The sequence below is a fragment of the Xenopus laevis genome, chromosome 9_10L, assembly GCF_017654675.1.
Source record: "Xenopus laevis strain J_2021 chromosome 9_10L, Xenopus_laevis_v10.1, whole genome shotgun sequence".
Lineage (NCBI taxonomy): Eukaryota > Metazoa > Chordata > Amphibia > Anura > Pipidae > Xenopus > Xenopus laevis.
Window position 1 is genome coordinate 79,621,761 of NC_054387.1, and position 24,552 is coordinate 79,646,312.

The 24,552-nt window shown below is 35.0% G+C and overlaps 1 protein-coding gene across 3 annotated transcripts in view; it reads right to left on the minus strand.

Annotated features, from left to right (window-relative positions):
* LOC108701391 (titin) overlaps nucleotides 1-24,552 on the minus strand; it is a 234,891-nt gene that overhangs the window by 196,522 nt on the left and 13,817 nt on the right. For all 3 annotated transcript variants that reach the window (XM_041576219.1, XM_041576221.1, XM_041576220.1), the window contains exons 10-40: nucleotides 23,566-23,832; nucleotides 23,347-23,472; nucleotides 21,920-22,177; nucleotides 21,582-21,647; nucleotides 20,716-20,974; nucleotides 20,503-20,560; nucleotides 19,604-19,810; nucleotides 19,308-19,450; nucleotides 19,023-19,204; nucleotides 18,382-18,612; nucleotides 16,767-17,011; nucleotides 16,388-16,608; nucleotides 15,924-16,088; nucleotides 15,664-15,832; nucleotides 13,878-15,568; nucleotides 11,923-12,204; nucleotides 10,600-10,866; nucleotides 10,237-10,509; nucleotides 9,885-10,148; nucleotides 8,714-8,974; nucleotides 8,246-8,506; nucleotides 7,835-8,098; nucleotides 6,557-6,817; nucleotides 5,741-6,001; nucleotides 5,195-5,455; nucleotides 4,089-4,230; nucleotides 3,780-3,945; nucleotides 3,132-3,363; nucleotides 2,160-2,444; nucleotides 1,926-2,051; nucleotides 1,153-1,341 (exon numbers count right to left, since the gene is read on the minus strand). In XM_041576219.1, coding sequence (XP_041432153.1) covers nucleotides 1,153-1,341; nucleotides 1,926-2,051; nucleotides 2,160-2,444; nucleotides 3,132-3,363; nucleotides 3,780-3,945; nucleotides 4,089-4,230; nucleotides 5,195-5,455; nucleotides 5,741-6,001; nucleotides 6,557-6,817; nucleotides 7,835-8,098; nucleotides 8,246-8,506; nucleotides 8,714-8,974; nucleotides 9,885-10,148; nucleotides 10,237-10,509; nucleotides 10,600-10,866; nucleotides 11,923-12,204; nucleotides 13,878-15,568; nucleotides 15,664-15,832; nucleotides 15,924-16,088; nucleotides 16,388-16,608; nucleotides 16,767-17,011; nucleotides 18,382-18,612; nucleotides 19,023-19,204; nucleotides 19,308-19,450; nucleotides 19,604-19,810; nucleotides 20,503-20,560; nucleotides 20,716-20,974; nucleotides 21,582-21,647; nucleotides 21,920-22,177; nucleotides 23,347-23,472; nucleotides 23,566-23,832 — 8,083 coding nt within the window. The remainder of the gene's footprint in view (nucleotides 1-1,152; nucleotides 1,342-1,925; nucleotides 2,052-2,159; nucleotides 2,445-3,131; nucleotides 3,364-3,779; nucleotides 3,946-4,088; nucleotides 4,231-5,194; nucleotides 5,456-5,740; nucleotides 6,002-6,556; nucleotides 6,818-7,834; nucleotides 8,099-8,245; nucleotides 8,507-8,713; nucleotides 8,975-9,884; nucleotides 10,149-10,236; nucleotides 10,510-10,599; nucleotides 10,867-11,922; nucleotides 12,205-13,877; nucleotides 15,569-15,663; nucleotides 15,833-15,923; nucleotides 16,089-16,387; nucleotides 16,609-16,766; nucleotides 17,012-18,381; nucleotides 18,613-19,022; nucleotides 19,205-19,307; nucleotides 19,451-19,603; nucleotides 19,811-20,502; nucleotides 20,561-20,715; nucleotides 20,975-21,581; nucleotides 21,648-21,919; nucleotides 22,178-23,346; nucleotides 23,473-23,565; nucleotides 23,833-24,552) is intronic.

Below are 24,552 nucleotides of genomic sequence, written 5' to 3' on the forward strand. Positions count from 1 at the left end.
TATTGGCAATGTTTTGTTTTCAAAGAAAGTTTGGGAGGTGGTATTTGTGGGGAAAGTGAGGGTGTAAACAAGGAATTGTGTTAAAGTTGTTACTTAATGATTTCTTCACCTACTCACCAAACCATGTGAAATGCTGTGAGATAGGTTCCAGTGATTAGTAAAAGTGTATGGGTAAAATTTCTCAAAATAAACCCCACTGGTGAAGAGTGGGGGATTACCTTCAGATGTTACTGATAAGGTGGCCAAGGAGGTTGCTTCACCAGCACTATTTCTAGCCTTGCAGGTGTACTCGCCAGCATGTTCTACATATGCATCGACTATAATTAGTATTGCTGTATTATGAGACTCATCATAATGAAAAATTATATTTTTGGAAGGAAGGACTAACTGCTGGTTATGAAACCATTTAATTTCAGGTTTTGGCAAACCAGAAACGATTGCTACAAATCGAACTGTCTCCCCACTTTGCACCTGACAGCTTGAAATAGGCTGAGTGAAGACTGGTCTTTGGCCAGCCAGGTCCTTCTTTAATGAACCAGGTGAAGAAAATTGCCATTGGGGAATAGATGTAAGTTCCACGCCATTTTTAAGCTCTGAAAAGAAGCAGGCCAACCTTAATTTGAAAATTTAAAAGTAGACTAAGTTGGCATAAAGTACAAATACCTTCCACAATAAAACAGTGTACAGCATACACATTATAAGTATTCTTCACCTGAAATGATTTGCCTTCCACAATGTATTTCAGTATTTTGTATTTTATATTTCCTGTAAATTTAAGTACATGTATTTCTGTGGGGATGTGGGATTCTGAATCTACAGAACACAAATAATTTGTTTGGTTTGCTTTATACAATATGTATATTTTGAAAGGTCATGTGACATGGAAAGACTGCACCTTTAAAATGCACAGTTGAAAGGGTGAAGGGAATGCATAGCACAGAGAGTAAGGCGGTAAAATAAAATATAGGAGGTTTCCAATGCAAGATAACGCCGCTGTTCCATATTCTCGATAGAATATGTATTATGCAATCATGAATAATGTAAGGATATTAGTTTGGTAAAATGACAATGACGATCACAGACTCAGTTAGTGCTCTTGTTAGATGGCTGACTGATACACAAGCACAGTATAAAAGACAAAAGCTGATGTACCTTCAAGCTTGAGATTTGCAGAGCAGGAGACTTGTCCCAAATAATTGCTAGCAGCAAAAGTGTAAGTTCCTTCATCTTCAGGATAGGCCTCAGCAATTTCCAGCTGGTATGTATCTTCAAACTGAGTCATTTTGAAGAATTTTGATGGCTTAATCTCTTTGTCTTTGGAGTACCAAGTAATTTTAAGGTCTGTTTAAAAAAACAATATTGATGAGTAAATTATTTTGACCAACAATTTTTTTTGGTTGGGGCTTTTTATTGATAGTTGTCTATTGTTTATCTGTGTTTGTTCAGCTATGGACCTACCAACCTTTCGTACTTGAATAGGCTCTTTAATCATAGAGGAAGTTATTTCCCACTGACAATGGTTTTCTTTATGTGTGTCACAAGACAAACTGATCAAAAATCAGTTTACAGTTGTATTACATAAAACACTGGCTTATAGAGACTTTTATCTCTGGATATTCAGACAGTTCTATTTGGCACTATGTTAATGTGTTTAAGATTTTTGTATTAGTATTATAAGACAGGAATTTCACTGAACTTTTTGGACAGCAGGATACCTTAAAATTATAATTTTCAATACTTCAGCACTAATCTAAGGTGGTCAATATCAGGTATTATATGCTTATGTACATGTATGCATCTATGCATAAGAATGAAAATGTGTAGACAAATACAAATATATACACATCAGGAGCAACCAGCACTGGTTAATAATTCTGATAAATGTGTATGTTTGTAATAAAAAAACAAGTAACAATCAGTCTGACCTGAACCAGAAACACGGCACTGAAAACATGCAGAATGCCCTTCTGAAGTAATGGCATGATGAAGTGGTGTGATTATTTCAGGTGGGTTGGCTGGTGCTTCCAAGTCAGGAGAAACTACTTCTGGAACTACAGTAAAAAAATATACATAGTAAATACATGTATTTACCTTCCGCCAGCAATGATTTTTTATTTGTACTGCAAATTGCAAAATATGTTTTTTTTTTTCAAATTTACCTTCAACTGTAAGTGAAGCAGATGTAGAAGCCATTCCAGAGTCATTGCTTGCTTCACAGGTGTATAGGGCCTCATCTTCGGGGAAAGCTTCAATTAGCAGCAGGGTGTACTCCTGTCCGTCATGAAGGAACTTGCATTTGAAGCCTGCAGAGAGCTGTGTTGAGTCCTTAAACCAAGCTACTTTAGGCTGAGGTTTGCCTGTTACTACAGTAGTAAATCGGGCAGGCTTCCCTGACTCCACAGTGCTAGGCTCAAGCTTTTGTATGATTACAGGTGGCTCTGGAGCTGATGGAACAAAAGACAATACCATTGCTTATTTGAATGCATTTTTGTCAACATAAAAGGAAAAGGCCTGAATAATATATATCAACAGAAAGTAAGAAAGTAAACTGAAGATACAGCATTTTTAATTGTAGCTAGGTTCTTTTGGAAGCACCGCCTTCTCTTGCCCATTTATTTTAGATTTCAGGTAGCAGAAAGGCAGAACAGAGATACAAATAGCATATACATGCATTGACTTAATGATAGGAAAAGCTCTACTAAGAGCAGGTGTTAGAAAAATTGCTATCAATGATAACAGAAAAGAGACCATAATTAAAAAAAACAAATGAGCTGCACCAGGCAAGAATGAAATATCAAAATTTTGCAGCACAAAAACTAAATCACAGCTAACAACAATAATATTTCAGGGGACTATGGTGCCATTGTACTTTGTACATGTTTTAATATTCATTCTCTCTAAATTCTAGTACTTCTAGGTTACTTCATGGATGCTGGCTATAATTGTTATAACAAATACCAAGAAGAAATGACCTGTTCAGGTAGCTGGTAGCATATTACAATCCTGCATTGTTTTTCCTTTTTAAAAATGTATTGTGGAAAAATGCATATTTCAATAGCTATAAATACAGTTTATACATATTTTGTATTCCACAGAAAAGACACAATCATAAAACATTTATAGTTACTTACCATTAACATAAAGAGTAATGGAGCTCCTATTCTTGCCAGCCAAAAATGTATATTCACCGGCATCACTCATGATGGTTTCAGTGATGACCATGCGATGTACTCGTCTTTCAGTAATGTATTTATATCTCTCTTCAATATGGAAGTTAACATCAATGCCATCCTTAAGCCATCGAGCATCCACATCATCCTCATTGACCTCAAACTCAACCACTGCTCTTTGTTTCTCAATAGCCTATCAAAACACGTATGCAAAATATATCTAGGTTTTTTGTTTTTGAAAAACAAACTATATTTATTGTAATTTTTGGAACATTCTCAGATGCCCTTTATGCTAACTTATTCATATAGACAGAAGAGTCAGAATATAGATCTGATAGACTGATGGATCAATTAATAGTTTTATGTAATGGCAAATCTGAGAATTTACACTTACTTTACTATTCTTTGCATTCTATACCATTCTTCATTACATTGAAACACAGCTTTACTTGAACATTGTAAGCTTCATAAATTAACAGTAACCAGTTTTTATGTCTGAGAAAGTTTAGATGTTTCTAAACATAAGTTACCCTTAAATTTCATTATATTGGTTTTCTCTGATAGTACAAATGTAGTTGGTAATAAATGAGGGATACAAAAATGTATTACCTGAACTTCTTTGTGAGCACATGTAATGCGAACATCACGGCCTTCAACAAACAAATTAGCTGTGGACATGTTTCCTCCAGCTACTACAGAGTATTGTCCAGAGTCAGACATCCTGACCATTGGGATAACCAAACGATGCACATATCTCTCTTGCTGGATCTTCACTCTGTGCAAAAAAATAAATGTATTATAGTATGTATGTGGAAAGTTACATCAGGAGGGTTCTCTTCCCTCTTAGCTACTGAAGGATTTATTTTTATTTGAGCAAAAACACTTGATTAATTGTAATAAACTATCATTAAAGGTTACCTGTCTGTAATTTGGAGTTCCTGCCCATCCTTCATCCACTGAACCATGAGATCTGGCTCTGAAATTTCACACTCAAATGTAGCTCTTTTCTTCTCAAGAACTTTAATATCTTTTATGTGCTTTCTGAATTCAATGTGGCGAGCTGTAAAGTTAATTAATATTAAGAATTATAATTAGAACAAAAGACAAAATATGACAAACATTATGTTTTTGGTATAAAACTGAAAGCTAATTTTTAAAAGACGTTTCTTTTTCATATGATTCCTTAGTTATAGTTATCGGGTCTATAATCTGAAAACGGCCTGGGAACTGAGATTGTGTGAATAAGGGGTCTTAAAGGAAAACTAAAGCTTAACCAAAGTAGACTACAAATGTTGTTCATAATGTTTTGAGTTTCTGTACCAGCCCAAAGGCAACCACAGCTCTTTAGCAGATATGTGCCTCCAAAGATGCCCTAATAACTCCCTATCTTCTTTTCTGCTGATTCACTGCACATGCTCTGTGCTGCTGTCACTTACTGAGCTTACGGACTGACTCAAAATATACAGTACATATAGAATACAAATGTCTTAATATAAGGATGATTATTATTTAATACAGATAATTACTACATGGCAGCACAGCAACCATTGCAACAAGCATCAGAATTTAATAATTGGCCCTGTAGCATCAGTTTATATTACGGGCCAACCTAAATTTATGATTGATAATTTGTGATGAACCCTAAGCTTTACTTCTCAACCGCTGCGCAGAGCCCACTGAGCATGTGAGTGTAGCAGACACTTTCCGAGATGGCGACCCCCTGTGACAGATTTGAAATCATTTATCATTGCTGCTACTGAGAAGCTGAAACTTTAGGCTGATGCAATAAAGGTATCATATAAAATATGGTATTTTTGCCATAATTATTTTTAGGGTTTAGTTCTCCTTTAAGGCTACTAAAAACATTGAAACCTTAAAAAACCTAATAGTTTTGTTTTACCATTTACATGGGTTTTTGATGGCTTTTGCCATCTAGTACAATGTCAAACAAGTCTGGGCAGAGATTCAAAATAGGCCCCCTTATTTTAAGTATGCAGAGGTTGAATAGTAAAAGGAAAATGTACCTTCAACATATAAGGTGGCTTTAGACACTGCACTTCCAGCAACATAGCTGTATTCTGCAGCATCTCCAAAGTGGACATTACGAATAGTAAGGGAATGAGACTGCTGTTTGGCTTTTATCTGGCATCTGTCCGTTGATTTAATTTCAACACCGTTTTTCAACCATTTGTAGCTGATGCCTTCATAGTTGACAGTAACTTCAAAAGTGATGGTGTCCTTTTCCTCTGCATTGATGTTTTTCAACATAGAAGTGATCAGGATAGCTGAAAACATAAAAAGAATGCATAACTGTGGTGCTGTAGAAAAATAACATTGTTGACAGTACATTGAAGAATGGACAAAACGTTTAAACTACCATGGGAATCAGTGTTTTTGGGACTAGTTTTATAATAACCAGATTTATTAGTCAATCTTATACAATACTAGCATCAATATGGTAATTGAAAAGATATCCACTGAGATTATATTGTTGTGTAGCAAAACATCTGCAATTGTAAGTGTACACTATTGTTCCCTGGTCTTGAAAGAACCTCAGAGTAAGGACTTACGTTTCACTGTTAGAGTTGCGCTCACTTTGTCATTTCCACAAACAAAAGTGTACTCAGCAGAATCTTCACTACTGGTGTTCATGATTATCAGCTGATGGAGTTTACCCTGAACCACAATTTTGAATTTTTCACTCATCTCAATTTCTACCCCATTTTTAAGCCATACAGATGGCACATTGAAATGGGACACTTCACACTGAAAAGAGGCTGTCTTGGTTTCAGGAACCTCAATATTTTTCATGGTCTTTGTAATGTGCAGAGCTAAAGAAAAAGATACATTACAAAAATTAGCCATTCATTAATACAGAAAAAATGTTCTCTATGTAATATATATTCAATGTTCTATTTCAATTTTGATGCGTTCATAAAAATTTAATGGTAACTAGGTTTCTAAATAGCCAGCTCTTAGCTACACCCTTTACATCAATTAATAGAACAAATTCCCCCCAAATTAAAATATAATAATTTAATATATATTAATATGTATGTAATTATTTTTAGAGAGCACAGCAGGCAAAATGACAATAAAAAAAACTGGGTTTAAACATGAGATTTAGCACTCGACAGTCGACACCCATATTTTTCTCAAGAAACGTATTACTATATTGTTATATAGAAAACAAAGCTGAGGACAGTGAGATAATAATGTGAACACACAATCATGCAGGATTTACTTCAATTTTTGAGACATTTATAGTTTTTAAGGCTAATTGTTTTATAGTGGGCTAAACTTTCCTTAAAACTCTTTTTATACCAACTATTATTAAAAAGCATGAAACTATAAATATATGAGACAGAAAATGCCATGTAACTTACTTTCCACAAAAAGTTTTGCTTTACTCTCCAGTTGTCCAACCACTGCTGTGTACTCTCCTGCATCTGCAGGTGTAACATTCTGCAAGGTTAGTTTATGAACTTTGCGTTCTGATACAATTCCATGTTTGTCACTTGGTTTCAGTTCTACATTGTTGAAATACCATTTCACAGGCACGGTATCATGTGAAACACTGATTTCAAAGGTTGCAGATGTATTTTCAAGTGCAGTTACATCTTTAGCTTTCTTGATGATTTTAACAGCTAAAATGGAAGAAAAACATTGCATAGTTAACTTGGTTCACCTAAAACAGATTACTAATAGTCATTTTCATTAAAAATACTGTTGTATGATCTTGTTTTTACTCCTGTATGAGTGGACCAATTTGGTTGTGTTAACATTATAATTGTGAATATTTAATGAACTATTTAGTTACAGGTTGGGTCTAACCTTGCTCATTTTAAAGCTGTGATGGGCAAATTAATTCGCCAGGCACGAATTCACTGCAAATTTCCATGAGAATAAATTTGCGAAACTGAAGTGAAAAATCTGGCGTGACAAAAAAAAAAAAAAAATAATTGTCGTGCATCAGAATAGTCGTGCGCATAAAATTGTCGCGCATCAAAATTATTCAGACACCCATTGACTTAGTCGCGCATATAAAAACTACCGCTCACATCAAAATTGTCGCGCGTCATAATTATTCTGACACCCATCAATTTGTTTCGCAAATTTATTGCCGTTTCGCTAATTTTTTTGGTAAAGCGAAATGGCACAGATTCACCCATCGCTAGTTGATACTAATAAAATATAATTACAATAGGTGCATGTACCCTGAAAATGCCATAAAATTATTGTAAACTCTTTCAGGAAGGGCCCTATTTACCTCTTGTATTGGTTATTGGTTGTTTTGTATTTTCTTTTGTATGTTTAATGTATACATCCATTTACTGTACAATGCTGTGAAATATTTTGCTGTTTTATAAATACATTTAATAATAATCTGTGGGTACACTTGTGTGACTAGCCTGGACATTATTGGAATTGTTCAGATTGTGGATACTTATGCCATTTGGAATTATTAAACATATAATACTATGTGCTGCATTACATTTGCAGTGTATCATGTATAGCTTTTGCCTTTTTATAATTCAAACAATATAACCTAAATAATATCCAGACCATAATAGGAAAACCAGCCATGATTAAGTTGTTGGTTTTCTGAAAAAGACATAGCAAATTGGTGTTTTCAGATTCCTTAAGAGAAGAAAAAAACTTACTTTCAACATGAAGTCTTGCATTGGCTCCAATTTTTCCCAGTTTAAAGCTGTACACTGACTCATCAACAACTGCACAGTTCTTAACCTTCAAGGTATGAACTGGACCTTCAACTGTTATCTCATATTTGTCATTAGATACTAGCTCCACACCATTTTTAATCCACTGGGCTCCTTTTACATCTGGATGAGTAAGTTCCACAGTGAAAATGGCGACTTGGGTTTCTGTCACGGTCTGGTTCTTTAGGGTTTTCTTGATCTTAACAGCTAAAAAAAGTAAACAAATTTGTGAGAAAAGCATTTTTTAAATGCCTGTAGGCAATAAAATTTACAAGTGTTAGGTGAATAAAAACAAATTGAATTATTCAGTGAAAGGACTTAAAAAGGATAAAAATGTAAATAACTGTTACTTACGTTCAACTTTCAGCTTTGCAGATGTCTTAGAGGTTGCTACTTGGTAAGTGTATTCTGCAACATCATCTAGTTTGCTGATAGGAATTATAAGTTGTCTCTTATTGCTAATTGCTTCACTCCTAATGCTGTCACTGAAGCGTATTGGTTTCCCTTCTCTTAACCACTCTCCCTTTGAGTCGGGATTAGCCACCTCACATTCAAAGACAGCTGTTTGTGATTCTGCTACTATAAGATCCACAAGTGGCTTGCTAATTGCTCCACCTAGAGGAGATAAAATGCGTTTCAAACTTTTGCCATCTACTTAAAATGAGCAAAAAACTATTGTTTAATTATAAGCAAATATTCAAAGATCCCGTTAAAAATATAAAAATATCCATGTAATTATTGTTTTTGGGGTCTCTAATATTTTATTTAATTTTCTTAATATGAACCTTATACTTTAAATAAAATAATCAATGAATCAATTACCTGAAACAGTAACCTTTGCACTTGTTTGCTGTTCTCCAGCAAATAAGGTATATTCTCCTTCCTCGTCTTTCATCATATCTATTATTGTGAGTTTATATATCTTGCCCTTTGCTTCTATTTTGTATTTTGGACTTGGTTTTAGTTCTTCATTCTTGAACTGCCATAAGACATCTATTCCAGAATGGGACAGTTCAACTTCCAAAATTACATTTTGGGTTTCCGTGCAAGTTGTATTTTTCAAACCTCTAATAATCTGTATTTCTGGAAAGAGAAAATTATATATAATTAAAATGCAAATATAAACACATACAAAAATCATAGAAAAAATTATAAAAAAAACCATTTGATAAAATCTATTGACAGGACTATATCATAAATGCTATTCAATATGTAGATGAATATATATATATGTATATATATATATATATATATATATATGTATATATATATATATATATATATATATATATATATATATATATATATATATATATACATTCCACAGCAGTACCGGCACTCACGATAAAGTTATTATATATATATATATATATATATATATATATATATATATATATATATATATATATATATATATAATATATTACTCCATTCAAAATGTAAATGTAATTGTCTGTGGTATGCTACTTCTCACCCTGGCACTATGTACCGTTAAAAGATTGGGCCTTGAAAATCCACTGAATATAATCAATTCTGCTTTCAATTATTATTTAAATGAAGCTATTATAGGATTAACATGTATGATTAAAATGTATTAGGTGAGGACTGTATCACAAATTCTAGATAATATTTTAGTGCTATGACCCTTTAAATTAAATTTAAAGGGATGATTTCAGCACCCTATTGTTTTCACAGTTTAGGAGGCATTGCTGGGTTGTCAAAAACTGCCCCCATTTTCTGCCATTGCAATCACATGAAAGCATTTTTCAGGGGATTGTTGACTGCTGTTGGGTGACGTGACAATCCCCTGCTTTGCATTTGCACAAATAATTCATGAGATTGCTATAGCTTGTAGTGGCTGATTTGGTGCTGTTTGCTTATGCTAAAACTTGGGGCAGCCAAAGCACCTGAAGTGGTCCCATGCTCAAAATTAGAAGGTTTAAAAATGTTGTGCAATGGTGTAGTTTTAAGGCAATTAAATTAGTGCACATACTTTCCACAGTAAGGTTGCAGCTAGTTTCCACTTTGCCAATCATCAGTTTGTAATGCCCTTCATCTGATGCATAAGTTCGTGAAAACACCAGTCTCTGTTTAGCTCCTTTTGCAATTGCCTGAACACGATCATCAAGTTTGACAGGCTCATTATTAAAGTACCATTTGGCAGATGACATATCAGCAACTGAGATTTTGCTTTCCAGTACGGCTTTTGTTCCTTCAATTGCATGGCAATCTTTAAGGCCAATAACAATATCTACAGCTGTAAATGTAAAGGGCAAAATTTAGAAAATGATCTATATTTTGTATGAAAAAATATTTAGAGTTTCTTTTTAATTCTAAAAACTTACTATAAACTGACAAGCGTCCGGATGTAGAAATATCATGATCACGTATGGTAAAAGAATACTTTCCAACATCTTCTGCTGTAGCATCCTCTATAAGCAACATGTGTGATAATTTGTCAATAACAATATGAATACGATCACTAGGCTGGATTTCTACTCCGTCTTTCATCCAAACTCCCTCTGCATTTTCCTGAGATACTTTTACTTCAAGTTGAGCAATGTCCCCCTCACACACCTTCTGATCTGAAAGTCCTTGCAAAATGGAGATAGGCCGTGCTGCATGGAACAAAGGCAATAAAACCTGTTACTAACTAACAACAAAAAATATAATGCAAGAAAATCATACAGACTTTTAATTGAACTCACGCTTCACTTTCATATGGCCAGTGGTCTTTTTCCCTGCTACAACACAGCTGTATTCACCCTGATCGTCTTTAGTGACATCTTTAATGGTTAGAACGTGTCTGCCTCTACGAGAGGTGATTACATATTTACTGTTAGGTTTGATCTCTGTATCACCGTGATACCATTTTCCTTCTGCATCTTCAAGAGATACAGTGCATTCTAGCTCTCCTGAAAATGTTTCTGGGACTTCAATGTTTTCAAGCTTCTTTACAAACTCAATAGGAGTACCTACAAAAATATAAATGTATTATTTAATAAATGTGATTTTACTAGAAAGTTATAAAGAGCAAATAGCACTACAAAAAAAAATCAAAATTTAAACATATGTAACAGACATTTGGGGGCAGATTTATCAAGGGTCGAATTTCAAAGTGATAAATACTTCGAAATTCGACCATCGAATTTACTTCGACGTTGAATATATATATATATTTGAGTAAAGTATATATATATATATATATATATATATATATATATATATATACATATATATATATATAAAACAGCGCTTGGTCGGTGCACCCAGAACACAAAATGGATGCCTAGGTGATGAGGACGGCTCATGTAGCTGAGCCAAAACGTTGAATAAACTACCATTTTTTTCTCTCACATAAGACCTGTGTGTGCGGACTCTTTTGTTATTATATAGATATATATATATATATATATATATATATATATATATATACTTTATATATATAAGGTTTTTTTCACTGAATTTGACCGTTTTGCGGTCGAAGTAAGATCGAATCAATGAAATTGAACCTTTGAATCGAACGATTTTTCTTCGACTTCAAACAACTTAGAAAAATGCTCTAGAAGGTCCCCATAGGCTAACATAGCACTTCGGCAGGTTTAATTTGGCGAAGTATTGAAGTCGAAGTTTTTTAAAGAGACAGTACTTTGATTATCGAATGGTTGATTATTTGAAGTACTTTTACTTCGAATCGAATTCAAAGTCGTAGTAGGCTATTCAATGGTCGAAGTATCCAAAAATTACTTCGAATTTAGAATTTTTTTACTTCGAAAATTCCCTTGAATTCACTTCGACCCTTGATAAATCTGCCCCTAAATTAGAGATTCAAAAGTTTCTGCATTTCTAAGATTAGGGTACGGTGACTTTCTTGATGCTGGTTTCTTCTACTATCTATTAACTGAAAACAATAGTTCTGATGATTCAGTGTACATAAGCATGTTTTGATAGTATTTGATAAGAGGTAACTGGTATATGCTAATCAATTTCAAATTTTTATTTTAGTCATATATAAAAAGCATTAAACATACCTTCAACTATGAGTTTGGCAGTTGTCTTAACAGATTCGTCTTCTTTTAGCATGCAGCTGTAATCTTCAGCATCGGACATGTCAATTACGAGCACTGACAGGAAGTGGGCTTTTCTATCTGAATGCATTCTGTACTTATCACCAGAATGAATTTCCACTCCATTTTTAAACCATTTCACTTTGACAAAAGGTTCAGATGTTTCACATTCAAAGGTTGCCATTGTGTCTTTTTCCTTTGCTGTTAAATCTTGTAATGCTTGTATAAATGTTATCAACTGTTTGCCTACAGACAAAGACAAAAACAAAAAATTCTATTATGTCAAATAGTGCATCTGGGCAGGCACATTTATCAAGGGTCAGATTTTGAATTCATATGAGTTTTTTAAAACTCTCATAAACTCCCATGAACTCAAAATTTGACCAATTGAAATTTATTACAAAAATCAAACTTTTTAAACTCGGGTGAATTTAATCGACCCGAAAACTCGAATCGAATTTTTTTTAACTCGAACGAATTTAACAAAAACTTGAATCAGATTCGATTAGAATTATAAAAACTTGATTCAAATTTAAAAAAGTTCATTCGGGTTTTTTTCTCAGAAAAAAACTTGAATGTCAGGACTGCAAACAACTCCAAATTTATCCCTGGATGTCTCCCGTTGACTTAAACAGCAATTCGGCAGGTTTTAGGTGGCGAATAGTCGAATTTGAGTTCATAAAGGGCCAGAGTATGATAAATGTCTAATTAGGTTTTTTTTGAAAAACTCGAATCGAATTTGAATAACTCCCTAGTCAAATTTGACAGTTTTGACCATAATAAAACTTGAAAATTAAAATTTTGAATTTTCAATTTGACCCTTGTAGCCAGCCATGCCAGTCAGCAGCTTCAAGGGCAAACAAGGTCTTGAGCTGTATTAAAAGTGACATAGATTTACAGGAGCAGGGGGTTATTCTTCCACTGTACACAGTGTCAGACTGGGCCGGCGGGACACCGGGAAAAACCCAGTGGGCCCCGGGCTCTTGTGGGCCCTGCCAGCCCAGATCCGCTAGTTAGTTTGGCGGCGCGACCCCACTTTGTCGGGGGTCGCGGTAGAATAGAAGATCTGTGCATGTGCACAAAGGTATTGCTGCGCGCATGCGCACTAGCCCAATGACGCACGCCGGAGCGGCAGTGGGGGCCGGAGCGGCAGTGGGGGCCGGAGCTGGGCCCTGGGGCAGTAGCCCCGGTGGGCCCGAAGCCCCCCAGTCCGACCCTGACTGTACAGAGCACTGGTAAGGCCCGTTCTAGAATATGCCATGCAGTTTTGGTCTCCTGTGCTTAAATGGGACATTATTGAATTAGAGAGGGTCCAGAGAAGGTCAACTAAGCTGGCAAAAGTTATGGAAATTCTCAGCTATGAGGAAAGACTGGCCAAGTTGGGGCACTTAAGGGGGATATAATAACTATGCATAAATATATAAGGGGATCGTACAATAGCCTCTGTAATGCTTTATTTACCACTAGGTCACCTATTCCAATTAGAAGAAAGAAGGTTCCATTTAAATATTTGGAAGGGTTTTTTTTTTACAGTGAGAGCTGTGAAGATGTGGAATTCTCTCCCTGAATCAGTCATACTGGTTGATACTATAGATAGCTTAAAGAAGGAGCTGGTTGGCTTTTTAGCAAATGAGGGAATACAGGGTTATGAAAGATAGCTCATAGTAGAAGTTGATTCAGGGACTTGTCCAATTCCCATCTTGGTGTCAGGAAGGAATTTTTTTTCCTTTGAGGCAAATTGGAGAGGCTTCAGATTTTTTTTTTTTGCCATCTTCTGGATTAACTAGCAGTTAGGCAGGTTATATATAGTTTTAAAAGGTTGAACTTGATGGGCATGTGTAATTTTTCAACCTAACTTACTATGTCACTATGTAACTTCTACATGTTAATAGGATTATAATGATTATAATGAATGTTACCTTGCACCAGCAAGAAGGCATGGCTTGAGGTTTCCCCAGCTACATTGATTGCTTTAACCATGATGCTGGCAGAATCTTCAGCAACGACATCCCTGATAACTAACTCACAAACATTGTCTTCTGGCCAGTACCAGTAAATGCGGTCAGACCTTTCAATTTTGACACCATTTTTGAACCACTGGCATTCTGGATCTGGCTTTCCAACAACTCTAACTCTGAAGTGAGCTTCTGATCCTTGTGCTACTGTTTGGCTTTGAATTCTTTCAAGAATCTTAGGAGCTTCCATACTTGGGGATAACTCTATTCTGTCAGGCTTGATTGTTGGGATTGTTATTTTGCCTTCAGCTTCAAGTGCTTTCTTCTCTTCTTCAGTTAGTTCTTTGGTCCAGTGCATAAGATCATCTTTTGTCTTTTTAAGCATATCTTCGTATGCTTCATCTTTTCTGCGAGATTTCATCTCAACAGCAGTGATGGCTTCATAATATCCCTCCTCTGTTCTGCGTTTAAATTTGCTACGCAGTTCTTCTGATTCTTCAGAAACTTTATCATGGCTTACTCTTTCTGCCTTCTTCAGTTTAACAACTTCTTTTCCTGAAGCATCAATTACCTTTTCTACTTTTTTAACTTCAAATTTAAGTTTGCCTGATTCAGGTGTGGGAGCTGTCACTTTAGGTTCCTGTGTCCGACGAAGAACAGATCTGAAATCTTCTTTCTGTTGAATCTCAAGTTTAACAACATGTTCAACAACACCATCTGGGTTTTCAGCAGTGACTTTGACTTCTCCTGAGTCATAGGATTTGCAGTCAACAATTTCAAGATAGTAAATGCCATCATAGCGAAGTCTAAATCTTTTACTTTTACGTATAAGTTGTCCATTTAGGTACCAGTTAACTTTTGGTTGAGGATATCCAGTAACACGACAACGGAATCGTGCTATTTCCCCTTCAAAAACTCGTGCTGGCTCTGGAAACAAAACAATTTCTGGTTTTTGCTTTTCTTTTACGTCCTCAGTTACACCAACAAGAGCTCCTTCATGTGCAAGTCTTTCCATTTCTTCAATTCTTTGCATTCCTCTACGGCCTTCTGGTAATTGAGTCTCCTCAACAAGGCTTTTCTCATCCTTAACTATTAATGTCGCAGATGTGTGATCTGTCCCATATTTGTTAGTTGCTCTACAAGTTATAACACCACTATCTCTTGGGTAAGCTACCTCAAAATCTAGACTACAATATCCAAATTCATTAACCATTCGAAGTCTGTTGGCAGCAGCTAGTGGTTTTCCATCATGGAGCCATTCAACAACCATTGTTGGATCCCCAATTGGTGTAAGTCGGCATTCAAAGTGTGTTGGCCCAAAACGTTTGAGCCTTACAGAAGTGAGCTTCTTCTTAAAGAAGGGCTTCTGCTGCTTTTCTTTGTCATAGAGATCTCCCTCTTCCCACTGTTCCTGACCATAGCGAAGGTGGAGGGGTTCCAGTTCTGGAGCTGCAATCTCTTTAGCTTTGTATGTTCCCTTTGGAATGATTAGTTTTCGCTCTGGTTCTGGCTCAGTAAAATCCACTTCAACATTTACTTTACATCTTGTAGTATCACGTCCAGCCTTATTAATGGCTGTGGCAGTATACCATGCTGCATCATGACTAATTGCAGAGTCTATGGTAAGTGCTGCCTGTCCTTTTGTTCCGTCAATTCTGTTAATAAAATGAGAAAATATATAACATGAATTTCAAGCTATATAGTGTGTGGCAAATGCAGTATCAAAATAGATAACAACAGATGCACTTACTTTATCTTTGGAAATTTATGTGGTGCAATGATGTCGCTGTTCTTTAACCATACAATATCTGGATTTGGGTTTCCCACTGCTTTTACTGACATTTCAAGTTTTGAACCTTCCTTGACACTTACATTTCTGAGTTTTTCCACAAACTGTGGTTTCTGTATGTGTTCCTTTGCTGCAGAAATTGTGTCGAAGCAAAATTAAAATTAAGTAAATGTTCTAAACCTTGTAAATGAAAATTAAAGTATTGGGCTAAGCATACATACCTTCTACTGTCAATGTCATTGAGACTGAGGTTTTGCCAGCCCTATTCTGAGCAATGACTGTCCATTCTCCAGAATCTGTTGGCATTGCTGGAACAATAATAAGTGATTGTGTTCCATCCTCCTTTATAACTATTTTATGAGTGTAGTCATTGACAATTTGTTGACCTGTAAAATAAAATAATAATAATAATAAATAAAATGCAACATAAGTTGCCGGAAGTGTTTAGTGCAAAGTTGCATGCAAATAGCTATTGCCTTTCATAAGATTTGCCATTAATAATTCAGAGTTTGAACAATATAATACTGACATATAAAACTATTATAATTCATGAAGATGAAGGAGCACTTAAGGTAGCACTGACCAAAGGGACTTGAGCCTGTAAATCCACATATGTTGTGAAGATGCAAGTTTAATAGAATACAGGCAAGATGCAGTAGTTAAGTTATTTAGTTCTACTCCTTACCATTATGGAACCAAAAGGTTTCTGGCATTGGTCTCCCAACAACTTTTAAATCAAATCTTGCAGTTTGTCCTTCAGCACATTTAAAAGATGCAGGTTTTAGTACAAATACTGGTTTATATAGCCTCTCTAGTTGAGATTCATCAGTTTCATCCAGTCTGCGAGCAGGCGAGCGCGCAGGAGATCGGCCAGGAGAACGGCTTGGAGAACGTGGGGAAACGGACCTTATAAACAAACAAACAAAAAGTTATTTTTGTTACTATTTTGTATTTCTTAGGGGGTTATTTTAAATTCTATATGACAAAAAAGAAAATAAAAAAAAATGTATTTACAAATACACATAGAACATGGAGGCTATAAAAATATAATATAAATAGGATACCTTATTCTTTTAACTGCTTCTGGGGCAGGTATGTAGGCAGGTACTCCAGTTGGTGCAACGGGTTCAACATAAAGTTTTGCTGAGCAAATGGCATTTCCTTTTACATTACTGGCAAGTGCAGTATAAATTCCTTCATCCTCAGTTGACAAAACAGAGATGCGCAGACTAGCTCTCCCATCTTGTAGGCGCTCCATCTGGTGTCGCTCTCCCTGCTTTATGCGTTTACCATCCTTGTACCATGCAATCTGAAAGATAATTTAAAAAAACAAATATTTATAGTTTAGTTTAACAGCTTTCTAAAAAATAAATGCATTTGATATACAACCAGAGCAGTGGCTTTTCATTTTAAAATATATTAAACTGTTCTTTTGCCTTGATTCCTTTTTTTAATAGTCTTTGCTTTTCAGTTTCAAGGAAGGAGGGAACAAGAGGAAAAAAACAACAAAACAAAGCATGGTTTAAAAGTAAAATACTGGTGTGATCACTTATTAGAGAACTAAATCCTAAGACTTCTCCAGCCCAGAGGTTCACTAGCCCTATAACAGTACTGATCCTTGCCATTAAAGCTATGCACAGTCACTCCCCATCTTCTGATCTTATTAGGCCCTATTTTGACTGCTTAGATGTTACAGTTAAAGGACGATAGAAATCAAGATATAAGCAGAAAGTTACGTAACATCTGGTGATATAGGCGTGGTTATTAATAAATTATGAAACAGAATTAACTTGTTTCTATAATATTATGTAATATTGATAGGAAATAGCTACTAAACAGCCTTGTATCATTAATTTTATAATACATATATACTCTCTAGTGTGAGTTTACCCCTAAACTACGGTAAATGACAGCAGTCCAGAGCGTATACTGTAAAAAAGCAGAACAGAAGATAGGGAGCTACAGATGCATTTTTGAAGGCACAGATTTTTACTGCTAAAGGGCTGTGTTGGTCTTAGGCTAGTACAGCAGCTCAAAACATAAGGTGTCCCATTTCTACCCTTCATCTTTGTCGATCTTCATGTCATTTAAAAAAATATATGAGGTTTTGGAAATATTAAAATGAAAGCACGGACCATTTTAAATCACTAAATGCATTTTTTCTAAATATGTACGACTTCATATAATTTTCAGTGATACATTGAAATGATAGCCAATGGGTGGATAGCCAATAGATAATGGATTATCGCATACTGTACAATTGATAATTTGTTTTACCTCTCTTTCTAAAACAGTGTAGCAGAATTAATTAAAAGGTTATTATGGCTGTGACTTCATGCAAAATCATGACACACCCTCAATTTACCAAACACCTATTGCTAAAAGTAAAAATGTAAAATGATGCCACCTACAACCTGTCAAGATACCATGGAAGTCAATGGCATTCAAGCAAGCTGAACATTTTTTATTTGTGTTGTTGTCTGAAAATGCATGAAAAATATGGTTCAAAATGTTTCCAATGATTATTCTGTGACTTTATGCAACTGTGATTTACCCATTTGTGAATTTACATATGTGCAAATCATAATCCCCCCCCACACACACACACACACAATTGCAAAATTGTAATATTTTCTGTTTTTTCAGTGGTTTTCTTATCTGATGATTTTGATAAAATACCTTTGGTACTGGGTAACCAGACATTTTGCAATGGAAGGTAACACCCATCCCTTCAAAGATCTGGTAACTCTTCAGTCGGATATCAAATCCTGAAACAATGGTCTCAGATTCTGTCACATCAACAATCATTTCTTCTCCATCTTCTTCAAGAAGTTCTTCTAAGCTTGTTTTAATTATTCTGTATTCAATCTCCTTGATAAGTTTCTCCTCAAATGAAGTAAGCTGATATTCCTAAAAATCATGAAAGTAGTTGTATATTAATAAATAATAGGAAGGCAAATTCAGGTCAGACATAACACAGAGCGCAACTTTTTTATGTTCTCAAAAATTGTACAGTTTACAAAGATAAATTTCTCTACACTATTGTGTGGGAAATGTTATAATAAATTACTCTTTTATGGTGCAGAAATCCATCTCAAGATGAACAAACAGAAAAACACTTTTAAGACATATATTGTGATGTTTAAACAATATGCACATTTCATTCTGCAATTGCCTGCAATTGTTATGCAATAAATCACAACTAACAACAAATGTCATGATGGTTCCTTGAAGACCACAAATAAGGTTTTATGGAAATGTGCACTTTAGAAGTGGCCTCTAAGCAAGTAAACGCAGCTTACAAATGAAATTCAATTTACCTCAACGTGTATAGTTGTTTGAACAAAAGATGCATCTTTAGCCATTTTCTTCCTTATAAGCGCTTGTTCTCTTTCATACTCCTTATCATATTCAGAGATAGCTGGTGCAACTTCAGCAACACTGGGCTCTGGCACAAATGCAGTTGGTTCTTCATGCATCTTCATGGATGAATCATATTCCACTGTTGCAAATATAAAAAAAAAAACACATGTAAGATTTTCCCCCATATTCTCTCACATTTTGCAATTAGCTTTAATTTTAGAAGTCATTATGTATTGTTTTACCTTCTTCCGAGAGAGTAACTGTTTCAGAAGTCTCTCCATATTTATTACGAATAACAATAGTGTATTCGCCAGCATCATCAGCAAAAGTCATAGAAATCTCGAGCTTGCAATCTCCAGATTCCTTGTTATATGTTACTTTGTATCTGTAATAAAATGGAAATTTATATTATGTTAAATATTATAAATGAATTGAAAAAGATATTTTATTACAAAGACTGTAAATTCCCTAAATGTTAAAAGGAACTAATTAAGGGATTAAGCAAGAAGAGATAAAGTAACCAAGTGTTAATACGTACCTGTATCCAGTATTTAGGGGAACACCAGCCTTTTTCCAGTAAATATGTGGCTTTGGGTTTCCTCCAATTTGACAGTCAAAAACTACTTTTCCTCCCTCAACCAACTTCTGCATTGTTGGTTTTCTGATAAAGAAAGGAGCAATCCCTTCTCCAGTCTCAGCCGGAGCAGGTGTCTCAACTTCCATTTTCTGTGTTTCTTCAGTATATCTAATACAACAAAGATATAGACAAATAGCCATCAGAGCTAAGTATAAGTGATGAGATTTTACTACTGTTTAAGATATTTTATTAGAAAGGTAGTTTTAATCACACACTATTAATCCCACACTATAGAAGAATGACATAATCTTATAAATAATATTTATTACAATCCAAATGTTAAAATCTTTCGAGTTTTTTACTGGAAAATTTTTAGAGGGAAAAAAACTTGAATCATTTGAGATTTATTATGCCCCGATGCTGCAAAAAGCCTGAATCTGAAAATCTGCCATCTCAGACCTTTCGAGGTTCTGCATAAATCAATGAGAGAGGCACCTATCCCAATTTGAAATTTTCGTGGTCTGCGCTGGGTTTATCAAGTAAAAACTCGAAAAGTTTGAGCAATTTCGGGGAGAAAGCCCGAAAAATGCAAGCAATTCTGGTTTTCGCTCAATTTTATTGAGTTTTTCTGCGATCCAAATAAATTTGAGCTAAAATCTGGCATGGGAGTTAGGTTGTAGTTTTTTTTAATAAATTCGGATAATAGTAAATAATCGCCCAAATGTAATATAAATATGACATAAAATATTCACACAAGTTTTAATGTAATGTCATGTAACCCAAGGGATACACATGCACACTCATATATAATAATTATCAAAAGCAAAAAGCACAGAAAACAATAATTAAAAAGCAATTACATTTTATCTTCCGTAATTTTTTCAGAAATTACTTCTTTGGCTTCATACTCTTCTGAAACTGTAAAAAAACAGGATTGGTTAAAAAAGGTACAGTTATATGTTAATTAAATTTTACAGGAGGAGAGAGAGAGAGAGAGAGAGAGAGAGAGAGAGAGAGAGAGAGAGATAAGGTTATAAATATATATATATTTGAAAAAAACTTTTTTGGTCTACCTTGTACGAGGAGGTAGCAAGATGTACTGACTGTTCCAGCTTCATTGGAAGCAGTGCAAGTAAATCGTCCACTATCTTCTGCAAAGGCTTCACGAATTACAAGACGGACAATCTCTTGTTCAATGGTAATTTGGAAATCAATTGAATTTTCAATTCGGTAATCTTCTCGATACCATACCACAGTTGGGGATGGATAACCAGCAATTGTGCACTCCAAAGTGACAGACTCTCCTTCATATACGGTAATGTTTTTCAAGCCCTGTGTAGATGGGGGACACAAATATTTGTGGTTTAGAAAAATGTTTTTTACAAAAAAAGTATATGACTTAAGGGGAAATTCTTTGAAGCACTGTTAAAGGGAAAGAGCCTTGCTTCTCAATAATAAGTGTGCAACCAATCTATAAACTCAAGGGCCTCCATTTTTAAATGACTCATGAGCTTTAAAATAATGTGCTTTTTAGGGTAATATTTGATTCAGCCTCAAGACACCAACAGTTAATGGTCATTTCAATTTTAAGGTGTTTTAACTGTGTAAATGCCAAATTAACTCTTATCTGGATTATTATATTACATTCTAAATACAAGACAAACTGTAAACTGGGCAACCATCATAAGCCATCTTTTTAATTGGGGCCCAGTTCAACAGAAACATGTGTGTCCCCATGTTCAACACAAAACATTTGTTTTGAGGGATTTGGTTATAACAGCTTACACTGCCTATACCACTTTATGGCTGTCCAGATAACAAATCCTGGATATTTTATGTAGTGTAAGTATTCCTATGTTTAAACATGTTTTTTTTGTTTTTTGTTTTTTTTTAAGCAACTTTATATGATTAAGGAAAAGGTATTAATGTTATTACTTACTGAAACTAAGGTTGGGGGAGAAACAGGAACCTCTGCTGGCTCTGGAACCCTGGCTGCTTCTTCAGCCTAAAAAAACAACTCAGTATTAGATACTATTAACTCAAAATATTTGTTTAATCAACTTCATGCGGATAAAGAAGATTGCCTCGGCTTTTGGTGCCATTAGAAGCATAAGACAGCAAAGAAATAAATATCAATGCCTTTGAACCTATGGTAAGAAGCAGGGTCGGTAAGGAAAAGGATTTGGTGTGTAAGAAGAGGTCTATTAGCCGCTGTATTTCTTCTTGATTTTTTTGTACAAGTGAGAATAGTTTAATAAGATCCACTTGATAACCAACCTCATATTCGTACTGATATCTCTTGTCGAGTGCTACAGCGCCTGTAATGCTTACACCTATATCACGTGTCTTTTCAATTTCAACGCGACTTTTATAAGCCTCCTTTTTCTCTGGCAAAGTTTGGGTGACCACCTTTTCTGCCACCATTCTCTGTTCGGCTGGCTTTAACTGAGGAGCCTTCACCGGCTTAGTGATCTTTTGAGTAGATGTCGTTAACTCTTTTTCAAGTGTAGCAATTGCAGATCCTGCAATTGAAACCTAACCAATCCAAGAGAGAAGGAGTTACCATACTGACATTTGTCTCAGCATTTTAAAGATGCGCTATACTTTTATCCCAACCTATATTTGCTTTCGGACATGACGCAGAATTCCAAGAAGTTGTGTTGGAAGCCCTGTCAATCTTTCCAGCAAAATTACAGTTTTTGACTGTTTCAAATAACATTGAAAACTGAATTCTGCGATGTGTGGTTGATCGTATAGCTACAGCAACTATTAAGACTAGGAAGAATTGCTAACCAATATTTTAAGATTTAAAATTTCCAGAAAAATCTTCTTGTGACATCCGTTAACCTTTTCTAAAGAAACAAACAGTGCATCTTTAAAACCAATATGATTTTGAAAGAGCATGGGGTCATGCTCTAATCACACATAATAGGAAGGATTGGTGAAAAAGCTTTAGAGGCGTGAAAAGAGACACAGAGCAAAGAATTGTGTTATCTGCGAAAGAGGAAGAATGAAATGGAGTTTTATTTTTGCGTTATTAGAATATTATTGCTGAAGTCAAAATATGTCTGTTAATGATGAGATTTTTAGTATGCAGTAAATCAACTGCAACATTTAAAAATAAGTAAATTTCCATTATTAGATTAATACATTGTGGGTGGAGTTTTATTTAACTAAATATATTAAGTTAGGCAGATTGTGACAAATATCCATTTTCATGGAACTCATAAACAATGAATTGCAATGTTGAATTAAAGGGTCAGTAACACCAGGAAATAACAATTTCTTAAATACAATAACAGTTTTTATTTTCTAAAATGCTGCATAATGTCAAAAAATAATAATATTTTTAAAATTATTTTGGCAGGGCTTTCTTTTGGCAGGGCTATTGGAAGCACATCATCAATATGAGTGCTCTAAATCTCCATTAAGTAATTGCAAATGCAGTTCAAAAAGTATGGGTTTTTGTCTTCTTCTAGATCAAATCAAATAGGCCAAGTTAAATTAATAGTTTTTGGTGTTACTAGTCCTTTAAAAAAAGAACAATTTTTAAAAAGATTTACTTAAACTTGTTAAAATAAATATTTTATGGATATTTGTGACAAAAATGTGTTGACAGTTTAGTGGGGGCCACAAAACCACAATTTTAATGTAGATTTCAGTGGCTTAGAGGGGACCTGACATTCAGACCACTCAGCTCTTACCTCATATATGTGGTCTGGTTTGGGAACAGTAACTTTAGAGACTGTAAAATGTGGAACAGGTGTAGGTGGATGAATTGATTCCAGAGGGGCTGACGGTATAGTTGGTGGTTCTGGAGTTCTTTTAATCTACATGAACCAATACAATTTGATTCAGTTGTATTACTTCATGTTCAGTTGTAAAATAAGGATAATTAATGGACAGAAATTTTAGTGCCTAACCTGTGGGACAGGTGATGGTATTTGATCAGCAGGAACCATTTTTGGGACAGTAGGAACATGAAATTCTGGAGCTTTAACTGGCTGAGTAACCACCTGACGTTCAGGTGAGAATTCAACTGTTTTTCTAGCTGAAACCTGCTCTTTATATTCATAGTGCAGAGTCTCTTCAGCATAGCCTTCTTCAGTGTGTCCTGGCTGTCTAACACGTGCTAGATCAACTGCAGCGACAACTGTAGCCACAGCTCCCGCCTTTTTTCCACCACCAATCTAAAGATGACATTTATAAAATTCATACAAAACACACCACAAATAAATGACACATTGACGCAGAAAATAAACAAAAACATAAGTCATGCATCACATAAAAACAAGTATATGATTTGGATAGGGAAGATAAGTGTCTATAAAGGGGTATATATATTTCAGCTCTTTTGTTAAATATACAAATCGCTGCCATGACTCCTAAAGGGGGTTACGTTATTTTTTTTCTTGACAAAATAGATCGTGCATACATTAACATGTACTATATACAAATACATACGCAAAGATGTTGGCCGTTTTATTGTGAGAATATCACAATTTTCACTTTATAGTTAGGCCTCAATTTCCGTACACAATTTCCGTGTTTTTAAAGGTGCTAAATTATATAAAGTCACCAAAAAAAGATGTGAGTGAGAACTGAAATCATGTGAGAAAGAGACGAATACAAGAAGTGTTGGGTGAGGAATGCTGTGACCCCCATGTGATTGTGCCACAGGTACCTCTTCCATATCCATGGGTGAATCTGTGCTTAGAGTCCGACTTCTAGCCTGCTGCACAGCAGCTAAGACTGTTGCGACTGCTAATAATTTCTCATTATCACTGTTTACCTGTCCAGTCATTAAAATACATATAAATATTTACCTTGCCAAAAACATCAAAAAAATTACGCAGACAAACAGAGCAGACAACAAAAGTTGAGTGTAAGCATTTGTCACTGGTGGCCAA